At 33.6% G+C, this 16,924-nt stretch overlaps 2 protein-coding genes across 7 annotated transcripts in view; one reads left to right on the forward strand and one right to left on the reverse strand.

Annotated features, from left to right (window-relative positions):
- The window catches only part of LOC145296054 (uncharacterized), a 945,555-nt gene that overhangs the window by 917,020 nt on the left and 11,611 nt on the right, over window positions 1-16,924 (reverse strand). The gene's annotated exons all lie outside the window — the stretch shown is intronic.
- Window positions 13,552-14,424, forward strand: LOC145296221 (uncharacterized). The gene has a single exon (XM_080142434.1). The coding sequence runs from the start codon at window positions 13,552-13,554 to the stop codon at window positions 14,422-14,424; it is 873 nt and encodes a 290-aa protein (XP_079998560.1).

Here is a 16,924-nt window from a genome sequence, read left to right on the forward strand (position 1 = left end):
ACACACGCAACTTCTCTTCATGAATAAAATAACTCGGCTTAGAAGGAAATGGTGAATAAAATTATGTTTAAACATTTTTTTAATAGGATTTTTTTTGTTGGCCCTTATTTTTCTTTTTCAATAAATATTCGACTGCCGTCGTCGTCGATGATGATGATTATGATTAATAATAATAAAGTTACGTATTGGCGAGAACCATAGGTACACGGTGTAAATAATGAACAGTTTATTGGAAATAGCGTTCAACAATTCAACCATAACGAGAGTTCGTTTCGCACCCTCCCTTTTTTACAAAATTATTTTTTAGTCGGTCATTCAATTAATTGAACAAAATTGTTATAAAATCATGATTAATATTTTATTAGGGTAATCTTTTAAACTTAAGGCAACTGAAATGTTGCTAAATTCCTTTCAACTTTGAATAATCATGAAGTAATTCTTTTTTATTTCAACTATTAAAAATATTAAAATCGTTTACGAAAAAACTGAAATGCATCTACTTCCAAATTATTATGCAATAGCACTTGTTCATTTTTGTTTTACTTTTTACACTATTTTTGACCCAAGAAAAATAATGTTTAATTATCAAAGTTATGTTTACTTGAAAAATGTAAACATGCGCAGGCGAGGGAAGTGTTAACAATTTTATTAATGGATTTTTTTTTTTCACATAAAATCATCGGTAATTTACCGAATTTTGTATCCCGTTTGTATGTATCGAAATTAGTAAAACCTGAAGAAGGGAAGAAAACGACCATAATGGGGTATTTCACAAACTTGAACAAGAATGTTTTGTTTTGCTGTTGATGATGATGATCATGAATTCAACAACATTCAGTCCCGCAGAGAATGTTAGTACGAAGTAAAAATACGTTATGGATTTATAAAATATTTATTAATATTTTTACATTTATTATAATGATTAAGAAATAAACGGCATTTTTCTCAATGAATAAAACTTGACTCCCTCAAAAAATATCTCATAAAAAATGTGACCATTAACGGTTATTGACATTTCAATTCAAATGCATGTGTTTTTACTTAGATTCTCACGATGATGGTGATGATGATTCTTATGAGGCCGACGATGATACGTTTACAATAAAGAAGGGGGGGGGGTAGTAAAAAGATCACATTCACATTCCGTTAGTAAATGTTTGGTAAACCAAACTGACCATCATTACACATGTCACAGTGCTGCCTGCTGCACATAAATTAATCATGTTTAGACACTTGTGGAAGCAGTAATAGTAGTTTGAAAATGAAAGGCAACACAATTTTGTTCATTCAGTGAAATCGAAAACTACAAAGTCGAGACTGAGTATAAGTTTCGACGGGGTTTCGCCATTATTCCCAAACAACTTATTTCTTTTGATTTAATCTATGCTTTGCTGAAATAAAGGTTATTGTTAAGATTCCCATTCCCTATTTACAAACGCTTTTTGCGGTACTAACGATGGTTTTAACATACGGATGGCCAACAGCATATATATTCGGAATATAAAGCTACATTTGGAGGCGGAATATAATATTCCGCCTCCAAATGTAGCTTAATAAAAATATTGAACGCCCCCACCCCCACCGCTAGTAAAATTATATGATTTCTGGTTAAAAAAATAAGTTGACAAATACATTTTTATCATGTTTTATTAAAAAGCACATTTCATAAATATACTAAGTATATTATACTTTTATAATAAAAAAAGTTCATAAACTTTTATTATGAAGGCTATATTTTTATTACAGTTCTGAATTTATATTTTTATGTTATAAAAATTTCCTATAAATCCTTTCCGTTAATGTGAACGGATGGGGTCCCAAGATCCAGCCTCATTCTGAGCGGGGAAAAGATGGGTCGCGTCATAATCTGACCGGTGTCGAGGTATCAAAGTAGTGCGGCTGCGGCTTAGATAAGGAGGGCCCGCAGACAAACCTCGTTCTGAAAAATCTGAACAGTTAGGTCACGTGACATGTGTGACACCCGTGCTTCTTCTATTATTATTGAGCGTTTTTATGTTGACTTATCTTGACTTTGGTTGCAATTATTTATTTATTTATTTATTTATTTATTTTCACTTCTTCGTTATGTTTATAGTAATAAATGTTCGAAATATCTTCGAATTTTGTCTTTCTTTAATTCTTTGAATTTATATATATATATATATATATATATATATATATATATATATATATATATATATATATTCGGAATATAAAGCTACATTTTTTTTTTTAACTTAACTTGTTTTTATATTTCACCATTTCGTTTTTTAGTGATAAATGCTTTTCTACATTAAAAACCAACCTTGTGTTAAACTCGGCCCTCGTGGGGAGGCAAGTAAATAGGAAGTAATATGGCGGCTGAAAAACGTTTTTCGACCCCAATAAAAGCATTACAACACATTTAAACCTTGAAGAATTTTCATCATGCGCCCTTGCTGTTCTAAGTTAACTAGCCACTACTTGTGTTTCAAACTTAAAAAAAAAAAAAAAAAAAAAAACGCTTTAAAATAGTAAAAACACTAAAGCTTTTTTGGAGGGGGGAGACGTATTATCCCAAAGAACCAACTATGTAAACACTTTACAATATTTTTCATTAATTATTTACAAAATATTTTCTTTATAATCAATTTTTATTTACAATTAAGAAATTATTTTCTAAAATATATTGTTTACATGTTTACATTTTGTTTTTAAGTAAAATTAAGAAATTAATTTTTAAAATATTGTTTATATCCATTTTCATTCAAAAGGGTTACTTTTTGGTAGCTTCACCAGTTGCTAACCTAAATTTTCCGAATGTCAGAACGAGGCTCGTCTGCGGGACCTACTTATTTAAGCTGCACCTAAAAATCCTTTAAAGGATAAATATTAGTTTTCTGGATCTAATTAGTAAAGTCCTAAGATATTGAATTAAATGATAAACACACACACACACACACACACACACACACACACACACACACACACACACACACACACATTGTTTGTACAAAAAATAGCTTGATTAGCCCCAAAACCGAGTGATTCTGCCGTTCGGATAATTGCAATAAACGAATGTTTTGTAAATACGGAATATATGGAAGCCCAAAATTTCAGCCAGTCGCAAGACTGTGAAAATGACGTCATGTAATTAAAAGGGAGGGGTGTGCAACTTTTCTTTCTTTCTTTCTTTACCCCAGACGTGCATCCGTGTATTCCTATCCTGGACGTGTGTGTAATTTTTACCATTTTTTAATTTAATTGTTTTTCTATGTTCCTGTTTTTAAATTAAATATTTTTAATTATTATTCAATATTATATAAAAATATGTGAAGCCGAATGTTTCACATTCAGTCAAACGAGGAAAATATTATAATCTTACATATAAAAATTATGTGAAACCTGTAATTAAAAAAAAAAACTGTAGAAATATTTTTTGCTATTATAATTTTTTTGTGTGAAAATATTAAATAAACAATTCCATGATAATATAGGTAGTTCAAGAAATTCATTTTTCTTCAAGTTATCTCGGATTCATTAATACAAATTTCATGGGCTGTAAGAAATTCTGCAGAAATAAGCAAGTTTTTTATTGGACGGTTTCTCTGCCCACGGAATTATTTTAATCAATCAAATTGCATGTTATAACTAACTTCCAAGAATATTCTTGACGCCAATATTACCTTTTTTAGACCAGAATCCAAAAAGATGCAGAGTTGGACAGACGTGGATTTCTCACTCAAATCGAGGCAGCGAAAAATACTTTGTTGCTTTGAGACGTTTTAATGTCTAAACGTGGAGCGGAACATTATCATTGCAATTACCAATGCCCTTAAGTAGAGCGAATTATATTTGCACGCTTGTGCTACAATTTGATGTCTGTCAAGACGAAATTAAGGTCTACGGTTTGACCTGCTTGTCCACCTTTGGACTGACTTGAAGGACACCTTGTGGATGCTCGGCTAGCAGCATCCATCTTGTAAGACACCTCAACATCTCCAACCTGCGCATTCTTCGTCAGCAGGAATTCTACCCAGCCTTTATCAAAGACGCACTATTACTCCCTTCGGGGATGTTACCCGCCCATAGTGGCAGATAGCTGAAGATGACACATCTTTTGCAACATGGACTTTTTTTACTTTAATAAAATTTACGTTGAAGGTGAGCTTGTTGTTATTTCTGTTTGGTTTTCTTCCATTCTGCCAAGGGCAAAAACCTCGTGAGAGAAAATCTCACATCGCTTTTTTTGCAAAATCTCCTAATCGTTTTTTTTTTTTTTGAAAAAGCTAAATGTCAACGTTTCCTTTGTCGGACTGTTGATTTTTTTTTTTTAATATTGAAGCATTCTTGAATTTGTAAAATTGTAAGAAAAAGAACACTATCCATCTTATTAAATTGTAATGGTTAACAAAAGACCATATGCTTTTTATTAAATAAATAAATAAATAAATATTGTCCATTTATTTAAATTGTTACTGAACAAAAAAAGTAATTCTTAAATCGTAACTTGAAAAAAAAAAGACATCTTTTTTCTTCCTTCATTATTCTAATTCCTTGTGAAGATATTTTTGAGATTCATTGATTAAAAAAAATCCTTTTATTAATTATGATTTCAAGTGTTGTCTGTTGCTTAAATGACGTGTTCATTTTAAATTAATGTCCTTCGTGGTCGAATTTATCATCTCAGCTTTTTTTTTTTTTTTTTTACAAGGACGTCACCACTTATCAAGGCCCGGAAGCCACTCAGGGATAAGGGTTATTGCATGTACAGTACGTTGTACGTTAGTGTTGAGATTTCATAAAGTGTCTACTTAAGGGGGTGGTTCATCAGGAATTTGTTTACGTTGGATTTGAAGACATCCAAGTTGTAGGCAGGTGGGAAACAGGCAGACGGAACAGAGTTTCCACTGGCGTGCTGTAGAGAGTGGGGAAAATTTTTGACAGTGGCTTCAGCTAGACGGGTGTTTTTCGTGAAAGATTGGCGAGGGGGGACCAGAGATTGCCATGGAAATAATGGTAAAACAAAGACAGGCTCGCAACGTCTCTTCTGTAGGAGAGAGGTTGCAGGGAAGAGAAAAGGGCATCTCCCACTAAGCCATGAAGTCTATTTTGTACTCTGTCAAGGCAGGATAGGCTGTTTTTAGCAGCTCCTGCCCAGATATGGCAGCAGTATTCCATCTTTGGACGTACTTGGCTTTTATATAGATAGAGAATTGCATCAACAGTGAGATATCTTCTGGAGCGGTAGAAGGAACCCACCATCTTTCCAGCGACCTTGGCAACAGACTTGATGTACGTGTTCCATTTCATATCAGGAGTAAAGGTCAAGCCCAGAAGCTTGTCAAAACATTGAGCTTCTCCTAGGCGAGAGCCATCCATTACAATTGATGCCAGATGGGGATCAGAGCATTGATGGTGTAAAGATAGGAGCTTGGTTTTAGATGCATTAAAGGTAACCAGCCACGTCTTCCCCCACTGAACTACACGCTCGAGATCAGAGGAGAGAGAATCAGAGAGAACTTTGTCATTTACAGCCTTTGATGTGTTGCCATAGATGGTCGTGTCATCAGCATAGATGTCAACGAATGATTTAAGAATGTGTTTAAGGAGATCATTGATGTAGATCAGGAAGAGAGTTGGACCCAGGATGGACCCCTGAGGGACTCCAGCATTAATACTGCAGGCCTCTGATTTTTGTCCATCGATCAGCTTGGCGAAAGCTTTACGGTTACCTCCCTTGCACCTTAAATTAGATTTTATTTAGCCATTTTGGGGTTTCCAAGTTTCATTTTTTTCTTTCTCGACGACTATAGATTTAGATTGTCGGAAAATTGTAATTTGTAGTTTGCGTCTTTTTTCCACGTGGGAACGGCCATTTTGATTCTTTGTTAATTGGGTTATCAGTAGCATCATGGCTAATTCGAATTTGCTTTCTCGAATAGAAGGAAAGAAATTTTGAATAACAACAACCCTAGCTTGGATGGAAGAAAGACTAGATGAGAAATTAAAAAAATTTTTTCTTTGGATATTCACAAATGGATGTTCGAAATGGACGACCTATTCAACCAGTTAATTTTAAAATCCTCAGTTGAGGATAGATTCAATATTTGTCGAGATTCGGAAGAATTTATGGCAAGAGTTACGGAAAATTTAGCTTGTTTCGAACCTGACCAGGGAAAGTCAAAAGCTATTGTTCCTTTGAAAATAAAAGTGCCCTCTATTCAGTGGGGATCTGACTTCAAATAAATTCGAATTTCGTAGCTTCCTTAGAAAATTTGAAATTTTTACTTCTAATTTGGATGACGCGGATAAATTACTCTTATTAAAATCTAAATTGATGGGAAAGGCATTCAATCTCGTATCCAATTTAGATAAAAGCTCCGAAAATTACGAGCAGGCCTTGGCTTGTTTGAAGGGGAAATTTTTAAACCCATCTTTAATTATGAATCAAATTTTTTAGGATATTATTCCTTGACCAGAGCAATTTTTATCGATTAAAGACCTCAAAATTCTTGAGTGCGTTAAGCTTGAATTGACTGAGATGGACAAGTCCTTTAGTACAGATTTTTTTCAGATAATTCTACATCTGGAATTATGGTTGCGCACATTCTGTTTGCTAAATTTCCAAACATCATGCACAAAGAGCTAATGAATAAATCTAACGAACGTTTCGCCTCTCTTTCTTTCATCATGTCGTACACCTTCGACATTTTGGATATATTGATGGCATCACCATTAGTTGTGCTGAAGCGGGAGAATAGCTCACCAAAAATGTTGGCCTCTTCTTTGGATTCAAAATCTAATATGGTGAAGAGTTCCGAGCCTAAACAGATTAATTAAAAAAAGAGTAATAATAACTCTAAGTCTCTCATTAATAATGGTGAGCTCAATAAATTTTGTAAATTATGTAAGGTTACTGATCACCCGACTAAAATTTGTTCCAAATATCGAGGCTTTGACTCAAAAATTATAAGAGCCAAAGAACTCAAATTATGTATCAGGTGCCTCGGTGAGCACTCTGAGACTGATTGCAAGGGGATAAAGGGTTTTCCTTATCCTTGCACCGTTTGTGGTTTTAAGAAGCATTTTTCTATTATGTGCCCTAAAAGTCCCAAATCCTTTGTAGGACATACATCATTATTGGGACAGGAAAAATGCATATTTCCTGTATTCAAAATATCAATAAAGGCGAAAGGGTGTCCAGTCTATTTTTACTATCTTTTGGATATGGGTAGCCAGAAATCCTTCTTTTCTGACGTAATATTAAACCGTTTAAGTACCGAGAATAAATTAAAACCTGGGATGGTGGAAATGCCTGTTAATACTCTTGTGGGGACTAATTCTTTAAAACTTAGGGAACTGGAAGTGTCTCTTAAATTGGGACATCAGCATTCCTTTCCTTTTTCTGCCTTGTTTGCAGATGATTTGAAGTTAAAATTTCAAGTGGACAAATTTGATGAGATCACGTCAAAATTGACTAAAGAGGGTTTTCCTCTTTGTCCTGGATACTCTGAATTGAATAGGTCTGTTATTCACGGCATAATTGGCCTGGACCTTATTCCACGGATAGATAATCTCAGTTTAATTAAATGTTTGGGAGGTTCTGCATGGAAACTTCCCCTCTCCAAGTACATAATTCCCTTCGGCGAGGTGTCTAAGTTTTTGAATTTCAATGCAAAGGTTAAGGAAGAGTTACCGGCCTTTAATCATGTTATTAAAGCACTACCTACGTACCATTCTTATTTAATTGATAGCGTGTTAAATCCTGAAGCTACTTACAAAGATGCGCTTCAACCTGTTTTTGATGATTCTGCTATTGAACGTGGAGTGGAAAAGTTTTTATCCCTAGACTCCATTGGTATTGACGCAACAAAAAGTTGTCTTCTCTTGATGAAGAAAAAATAAATGCCTTCAAGGAGGATATTGTTCTTAGGAATGGCAAATATTATATCGATCTACCATGGGATCCTGAGAAGCTCCCTAAGGTAGACTCCAACTATGTGCCCTCACTGTGAATAATGCATAGAGTGGCCCAATCCTTAGAAGGTAAAGGACTGTATGATGATTATATGCAAGTCTTCAAGGAGTATGAAGACTGTGGGATTATTGAATCCTTCTCTGTTCCACATGGAACGTATGAGAATTATATATGGATTCTCCACAGACCTGTAATTAAGGAAGGTCAGGGAATAACTATGAAGATCCGTACGTTTTCCACTGTTCTCTGAAGCGTAAGGGTGGTACTTTGATTAATGATGCAGCTTATTCAGGTGTCAATTTAACAGCACACTTGCTAGATATTTTACTAGCTTTCAGGAAAAACAAGTATGTTCTCTTGGGCGATCTACATAAAGCATTTTTCCAGATCCGATTGAAATCCAAGATAAAAATAAATTTTTTTTTTTTTCTCAAGGTGGACAGTAAATTGTGCACCTACAGATTTAATACAATTATATTTGTTTTTTATGCCAGTCCATTTATACTGAGTTTGATACTCAAGTATCATGTTGAAAAATATGAGGCAGATTTAGCCTCGTACACGATTTCCAAAAACTTCTCACGACTAGTAGTGACAGTGATTCATTGATTTCTATATATAGCAATGTCCGTGACAGACTAAGGGAGGCAGGTTTTGAGCTCCAATCCTGCAATTCCAACTGCACCAGCTTACAAAGAAAAATGATTGAAGATGGTACTATTACATCTCCTTCTCCCACCTATGAAAAGGTGCTGGGGTATCAATATTCCTCTCAAAGGGACTCCTTTAAAATTGCGCCCACAGTAATAGACGAAAATGCCAATACTAAACGTGGGATATTATCTCAAGTTTCGAGTGTTTACGATCCGTTATCATTGCTTCTTCCTGTCACTGTTCAGGGGAAGATTATTATCAGTCAATTACCGAAAAATAACTTATCTTGGGATCAACAAATCCCTGAAGAATTTATCACCTTGTGGCAAGTATACGCCAAGGAGTTGAACAGTATATGGGACTTTGAATTCCCCAGATGTATACTCCTGAAGAATTGGCTTATTTGAAGCAACCTACAAATAAAGTTGCACCCCAAGGGTGACGGCCCTTGGCTTATTTCTGGATAAGGATGGACTGATGCGGGCCCAAGGACGCATTCAGAACTCCAATGTTTTTCCATATGATGTAAAATTTCCTATACTGCTAGGAAAAAATAGTTACCTGACCAAATTGGTCATTATTGAATCTCACTTGAATTGTTGTCATATGGGAGCAAGTTCTACCCTAAGCAAATTAAGGCTATCCGGTTTTTGGCTCCCCCAGGGGAGACAAGCCATGAAATCTGTTCTTCGTAGCTGTATAATATGTAAGAGAATCAATTCCCTACCATACAAGGCTCCCTCTGGGTCTCAACTGCCCTCTCATTGGGTAAAATTTGTCCAGCCCTTCAAATATGTGGGTGTGGACTTTACTGGACATTTTTTGTCAAAAATAATAATCAGGACGTCAAAATGTACGTCCTACTGTTACGTGCTATACATTTGGAATTACTGCCAGGCATGAGCATACACTCTTTCTTATTAGCTTTTATTAGGTTCATCATCTTATTCAGTGTGCCCACCCACATGTATTCCGACAATGGTAAATCATTCTTGGCGTTGGGTATTATATTGTTAGACGTACTTGTCTGACGAATTAAAAGAAGATTTCAAATCAACTACTATTGTTCATTAAACCATTCCTCTTTACTCCGATTGGCATGGGAAAGATTGATTAAGACTGTTAAACAGTGTCTGTCAAAGTTGTTGGGTAGGAAGAAAATCGGTTATTTTGATTTCCTAACCACTTTTCGGATGTTCAAAAAGCCATAAATGATAGACCACTAACATTTATTTCAGCTTCAGATAAAAGCCTTGATATTTTGACCCCCAATAATTTTTTGCAGAAAGGATATCACCCCCGCCTGCTTATCAATAATTGTCATTCAGAGGATCTTTCCTCAGAACATCTCAATAGAAATATGCTCTTGCATTCCTTTGAACTGAGGGACGAATTCGTCAATAAATTTAGATGTATTTGGCACAATGACTACTTGCTCTCAATTAGACAAGTAGATGCCAACATTAAAGATCAAGGCCCCCGCACCCCCCGAAGGTCTCAGAGGGTGAAATTGTTCTTATCAAATCTCCGTATAAGTCCCAACCTTTCTGGGGTTTGAGCAAGGTAATAAAATTATTGGTCGGTAATGCCCATGAGGTTCGCTTGGCTTCAGTTTTGAAGGACGGGTGTGTTCAAGTTCATTCTTTAAAAACTATTTATCCCCTAGAGGTAAAACACAATTCTGAATCTGCAATAGCAGAATTTACGGAAGAAGGAGACCCCTTCTTCTGCCTTACATGTTCGATTGCCAATGATGGAACAACACCTATGGTGTGTTGCGAGTCATGCGATAATTGGTATCATTTCAATTGTGTTGGGTTTGACCAGCGGGACACTAGGTGAGTGGGTGTGTCCAAGTTGTATGGACAAAATGTCAAAATAAGTTCTTATATTCCATTATCGGGGTTGCCGACTCAAATTAAAGTCACTTTTTCTTATCATTGATAATTTCTCTAGTTAGACTAGAATGACTTGTTATAAATTTTAATTTGGCAGCAGACACACACATTGAATTCATTGCTATTATTTGTATTAATGTTAAGTCCCTCAGGACAAATTTCTTACCTGTCACTTATTGACAGTTTTTTTAAAAGTACATCATTATCCTGTTTAAAAAAGTAATGATTATCCATTACTTTTTCTTCCTTTCCTTGGCAGTGTGTAAGAAATTTTGCAGAAATAAGCAAGCTTTTTATTGGACGGTTTCTCCGCCCACAAAATTATTTTAATCAATCAAATTGCATGTTATAACTAACTGCTGAGAATGTTCTTGGCGTCAATATTCCCTTTTTCAGACCAGAATCCAAAAAGATGCAGAGTTGGACAGACGTGGATTTCTCACTCAAATCGAGGCAGCGAAAAATACTTTGTTGCTTTGAGACGTTTTAAGCCTAAACGTGGAGCGGAACATTATCATTGCAATTACCAATGCCCTTAAGTAGGGCGAACTATATTTGCACACTTATGCTACAATTTGATGTTTGTCAAGACGAATTTAAAGTCCACGGTTTGACCTGCTTGTCCGCCATTGAACTGACTCGAAGGACACCTTGTGGATGCTAGCAGCATCCATCTTGGAAGACGCCTCAACATCTCCAACCTGCATACTACTTCGTCAGCGGGAATTCTACCCAGCCTTTATCGAAGACAAACTATTATTCCCTTTGGGAACGTTACCAGCCTTTATCAAAGACGAACTATTACTTCCTTCGGGGACGTTACCAGCCCATAGTGGCAGATAGCTGAAGATGACGCATCTTTTGCAACATGGACCATTTTTACTTTAATAAAATTTACGTAGAAGTCTTAAGGTGAGCTTGTTGTAATTTCTGTTTGGTTTTCTTCCATTCTACCAAGGGTAAAAACCTTATGAGAGAAAATCTCACAGGGCTTTTATCGTAATGTCCCCGTAAAAATATATTTTTTTTAATTGTTATATTTTACGATGCTTTATTTTCATTTAAAAAAAGGCAAAAATAAATTCAATCTTTTTTTTTTTACTACTGAAAATCATAACTTTATTAAAGGTATTTTTTGTTAAACAAAATTTTCACTTAGATTTAAATAATTAGTTCATTATATTCCGTGATCATTATTTGATAAATACTGAAAATTTCATTAAAATTGGTTAATTTCCTGATTTTTGGTGAATTTTTAAGTAAAAGGAGTGGTCAAAATATTTATTCATTTTGAGCATCGGCATTCATTTTGCACTACCTAGAAAGAAACAGTTTAAAGAATTTTCGACATTATTACTATAAACAACATTTAAGAATTAAGAATAAATAAATAAATAATCAGTTCAAAGAATTAGATTTTGAAAAAATTTAAACAGTGCATAGAATTAAAATTTAGAATATTTTAAAAATTCAACAGTTCAATGAATTTAGATTAAAAAACAGTTAAAAATAGAAATTAAAAAATAAAAATAAACAGTTCAAATAATTAAACAGTAAACACTTCAAGGAATTATAATTTTTTTAAATTCAACGGTTCAAACAATTACACTTTTTTTTTTTATATACAATTAAACAGTTCAAATAATTAGAATCTTTTTAAAAATTAAACAGTTAAAAAAATTAGATTAAAAAATAATAATAATAATAATAAACAGTTCTACGAGGTTAGTTAATTTTCGTATAATGTTGAAAGGGTTAATTTTTTGCCTCGACACCGGTCACAGAGTTTGACGTAACCCACCTTTTCCCCCAAACTCAAAACGAGGTTGGATCTTCGGACCCCATCCGTTCACATTAACCATTCTTTTATTTAAACAACGAAAACATCCTCAGATCATTTTATTACTGGAAACAAAAGATTTTAACGATAAATTATGCACACTGTTGGTCATCCGTAGATTAAAATTTGCCTATCGTCAGTACCGTAGAAAGTTTTGTAAACAAGGATATGCGAAACTTAACGATAACAAAAGTAAAAATAAAAAGTAGCAATAAAAACGGTAAATTGAAGCAAGTTTCGTCGTACGCGCAAAACATCGAAATGAAAAATCGACAAAAAAAAAAAAAAAAAAAAAAAAAAAAGGTGCAAATATCGCATGTAATTTTTTTTTCCAATATTTTTCATTAGATATTTTGTCAAACTTTTTTTTTTTAATATTTTTAATGAGCTGGAGGGTCGAGTTGAACAACTCACACACCCCCTGTAATTTTTTTTACCGATAGTTTCATTAAATTCTTTTGCTGGATTTTCATTGATTACACACTAATCTAATAGATTATGAAAAAAAAAAAAAAATTATCATTATTTCGACATTTGGAAGGTGTGCTCACTTTTTAGTTACAACGTTCTGGTAAACCGGTCACCCATTTTGTAACCATCGATATTTTTTTTTTTTTTTTCTCATAATCTGATAGATTAGTGTGTAAACAATATAAATCCAGCGAAAGATTTAATTAAAACTATCGGTGAAAAAAATTACAGGGGGGGGGGAGTTGTTCAACTCGCGATGTTTGTTTTTTTATGAAATTGTTTTTTATAACAATGAATGGACATATTTTTAATTTTTTTTATTTTTTTTTTGTTTTTATGAAAAGAAAGTTTCATTTTTTTTTTTTTCTTACTTCGTTTTTATTTTTTTTGTTAAGGATTCAAGTCCTATAGATTTACAACGTTCTGGTAAACCGGTCACCCATTTTGTAACCATCGATTGTTTTTTATAACAATGAATTTTTTTTTTTTTTAAGTTTATTCTTATGTGTGTTTTTATGAAATAAACGTATCGATTTTACACAATCTATCAGATTATGAAGAAAAAAAAAAATTTCCTTCTGGCAAATTGGTCACTCACTTTCGGAGAACGGAAGTGAATGTCAAGAAATTGCATTTTTTTTATTGCCCTTTTATTGCGCTTTTTTTTTTTGTTTTTATTAAGACTAGTTATTTTTCCATTGTGAACACGTGGTAATTAATTTTTAATTATGGCTACCTCCGGAAACCCAAGGTGGGAGTTAATGAAGAAAATGAATGAAACGCCAATAGATTATGCCAGGGAGAAGAATTTGATAGCGCAAAGTAAGGTTTGTTCATGTGGCCATGACATGGCCCTGCAGAAATATGGGAAAGCCAAACTGGATGGCTTCTGTTGGAGATGCTGCCGCTGCAAAAAAATCACATCATTACGGAGTGGTACATTTTTTGAACACGCAAAAGTGACCATTTCCACACTGTTACAAATAATATACGACTTCGTAACACAAACTCCTGTTACAGGGTCGGCAAACGCCATTGGCATTAGCGAGAAAACATGTATCCAGTGGTATCAGTATTGCCGGGATATTTGCTCCAGTAAAATGCTGAAAGACTGGGAAAAGCTAGGCGGTCCGGGACATGTTGCAGAAATAGACGAGAGTCTATTATTTAAGAGGAAGTATAACATTGGCCGAGTGACAAACCAGATATGGGTTGTAGGGTTCTATGACCGAACCCAAAGGAAAGGATTCCTGCGGCGAATCTCGGACCGCTCAGCAAGAACATTGGAGCAAGTAATTGTGGAATGTGTTGCTGTCGGGTCAACAATTTATACAGACCAGTGGCGGAGCTATTCTAATTTAGGAAATCTCGGATATGTGCACGTCGTTGACCCTGTAACTGAAGTCTGCACAAACAGTATTGAAGGGTACTGGTCAAGAATTAAAAGACGCATAAAATACATCTATGGGTCTTCCGGAGACATGAAATGGTCCCACGTTGATGAAGCAATGTACCGGGAGGCATACCACATGACAGCAGATAAGGGGATGGAGAATTTTGAAACATTTCTCCAACATGTCAGTGAAATCTATAGGACTTGAATCCTTAACAAAAAAAATAAAAACGAAGTAAGAAAAAAAAAAAAATGAAACTTTCTTTTCATAAAAACAAAAAAAAATTAAAAAAAATTAAAAATATGTCCATTCATTGTTATAAAAAACAGAAAAAATAAAAACGAAGTAAAAAAAATTGAAACTTTTCATGAAAACAAAAAAAAATAAAAAAAATTAAAAATATGTCCATTCATTGTTATAAAAAACAATTTCATAAAAAACAAACATCGCGAGTTGAACAACTCTCCCCCCCCCTGTAATTTTTTTCACCGATAGTTTTAATTAAATCTTTCGATGGATTTATATTGTTTACACACTAATCTATCAGATTATGAGAAAAAAAAAAAACATATCGATGGTTACAAAATGGGTGACCGGTTTACCAGAACGTTGTAACTAAAAAGTGAGCACACCTTCCAAATGTCGAAATAATGATAATTTTTTTTTTTTTTTCATAATCTATTAGATTAGTGTGTAATCAATGAAAATCCAGCAAAAGAATTTAATGAAACTATCGGTAAAAAAAATTACAGGGGGTGTGTGAGTTGTTCAACTCGACCGAGCTGAGCAGCCTGAGCACAATTACGTTCCTTTAATCAATCTGAAAAATATCTAAAACATTTATAATATATATACATATATGTGTGTGCGTGTCACACACACACACACACACATATATATATATATATATATATATATATATATATATATATATATATATATATATATATATATATATGTATATGTATATATGTATATATTTTATAAATATGTTTATTTACTTTTATGGATGTATCACTGATGATACATCCATAAAAGTAAATAAACATATTTATAAAAAAAGAAGAAAAAACGGTTTACAGGTGTTCTTATTTTTACTTTATCCGCAACTCACCTTCAAAATGATGACTTTTAATGGTTTTCGAGTTTGCTGAAAATAAATATCACATTCAAATTTGGGACAGACAAATAATTTTCTAGATATTAAGACATTTTTTTTTTCAATGTATTACTTAATGAATGTCAGTGGCGGTCGCCATTCTTAACATGGAGAGGGGGTGTTTTGTAACACGCATGCGCATTAGTTGGGAAAACATGGCTGCCAGTGAAAACATATCAGATTTAATTGGATAATAAAGATCTTAATATCTAGAAAACTAGTTTGACCCAAATTTATACGTGATATTCGTTTTCCAGCATACCCGGACACCTATAAAAGGCGATTTAACGGTGCCGAGTTGCCATTAAAGTATTCTTATATTAAAAGTATTCTTATCATACTAAAAGGAAACAAACAATAACCCGTGGAGTCGTGGACCTTTTTCCAGCAGGGATGCAAAATCGACTATCATCGTCTACTTCATATATATGCAAATGGCTCGAAAGAGTGAATATGCATAATTGCCAACATTATTATATAATGTTCTGATTGAAAACGCTTTTCTTTTTGTCACACCAAATAAAATGGCTCCATGTTATTTAACAAAAACAAAAAATTCCCTTATATATATATATATATATATATATATATATATATATATATATATATATATGAACAAATGATTAATAAAACATGTTAAAAGACATCTTGAAAAAGAGTTAAAAACATATTTAATTTTAAAAAAGGAAGCACAAGATAAGTGGATAGTCCTTAATCCGCGGAGTTTCGAAGAAATACTCTCCTTCTCATCAGAGGCCAGGAATTCAGCCTTATACTTATTTATAAAGATGGTTATTTTACATTTTTGGTCGAGTTTTTATTTTGACATTTCTTGTCTGAGTAAACTTGCTATAATTTATTTATTTATTTATTTTTTAATGTACTTTACTTTCACTATTCGGTTGAAATAGAATGTAACTTGAAACCAAGTTTTTAAATGCTCTCTTCTTTATAAATGCGATAGCGTTGAAAAAAAACAAAACAACAACATTAATGGTAGATAATCACGCAAAACTATAATTACATTTATAAATTCGATGATAGAGATTCAGTAAATATTGGATAAAACTAAAAGAAAATGGTGTTTACTGTTTAGAAAGGAGACGAGGTAGGATAAAAAAAAAAAAAAATGAGTAATGATACTAGTCTGACGGTGTCGCAGCAACGCATCCTTATTTTATCTGTGTTTTCAAACACTTCACCTTATTAAAAGCCATCCTGCCCTCATCATTTTTTTTTTAATGATTACAAAACACTTTTAGTTACAATCCAACCAATGATGCCTTTTCTATTTTTTTTTTTTTTTTTAATTGGGCGTATTTTGCACATTTTGTTACTGGGGTCTTATATGACCAAAATACAAAAGCCGAGTAAAGGTCCGTAATGGCCGCTCTACTGACTCCTTCCAAAAAACTCTTGCTTTTATGTGTAGAGCATCTCGAACAAAAATTTGTTTTCGTCCGTCGTTTTACCTCCGTCATTACTACTAGACACAGAGGACATTTATTTCTTAGTATTTTGCTTTCCCTTCGCATCGTAATACGACAC

This window comes from Euprymna scolopes, chromosome 16, assembly GCF_053919585.1.
Source record: "Euprymna scolopes isolate OS-2025 chromosome 16, ASM5391958v1, whole genome shotgun sequence".
Taxonomy (NCBI): domain Eukaryota; kingdom Metazoa; phylum Mollusca; class Cephalopoda; order Sepiida; family Sepiolidae; genus Euprymna; species Euprymna scolopes.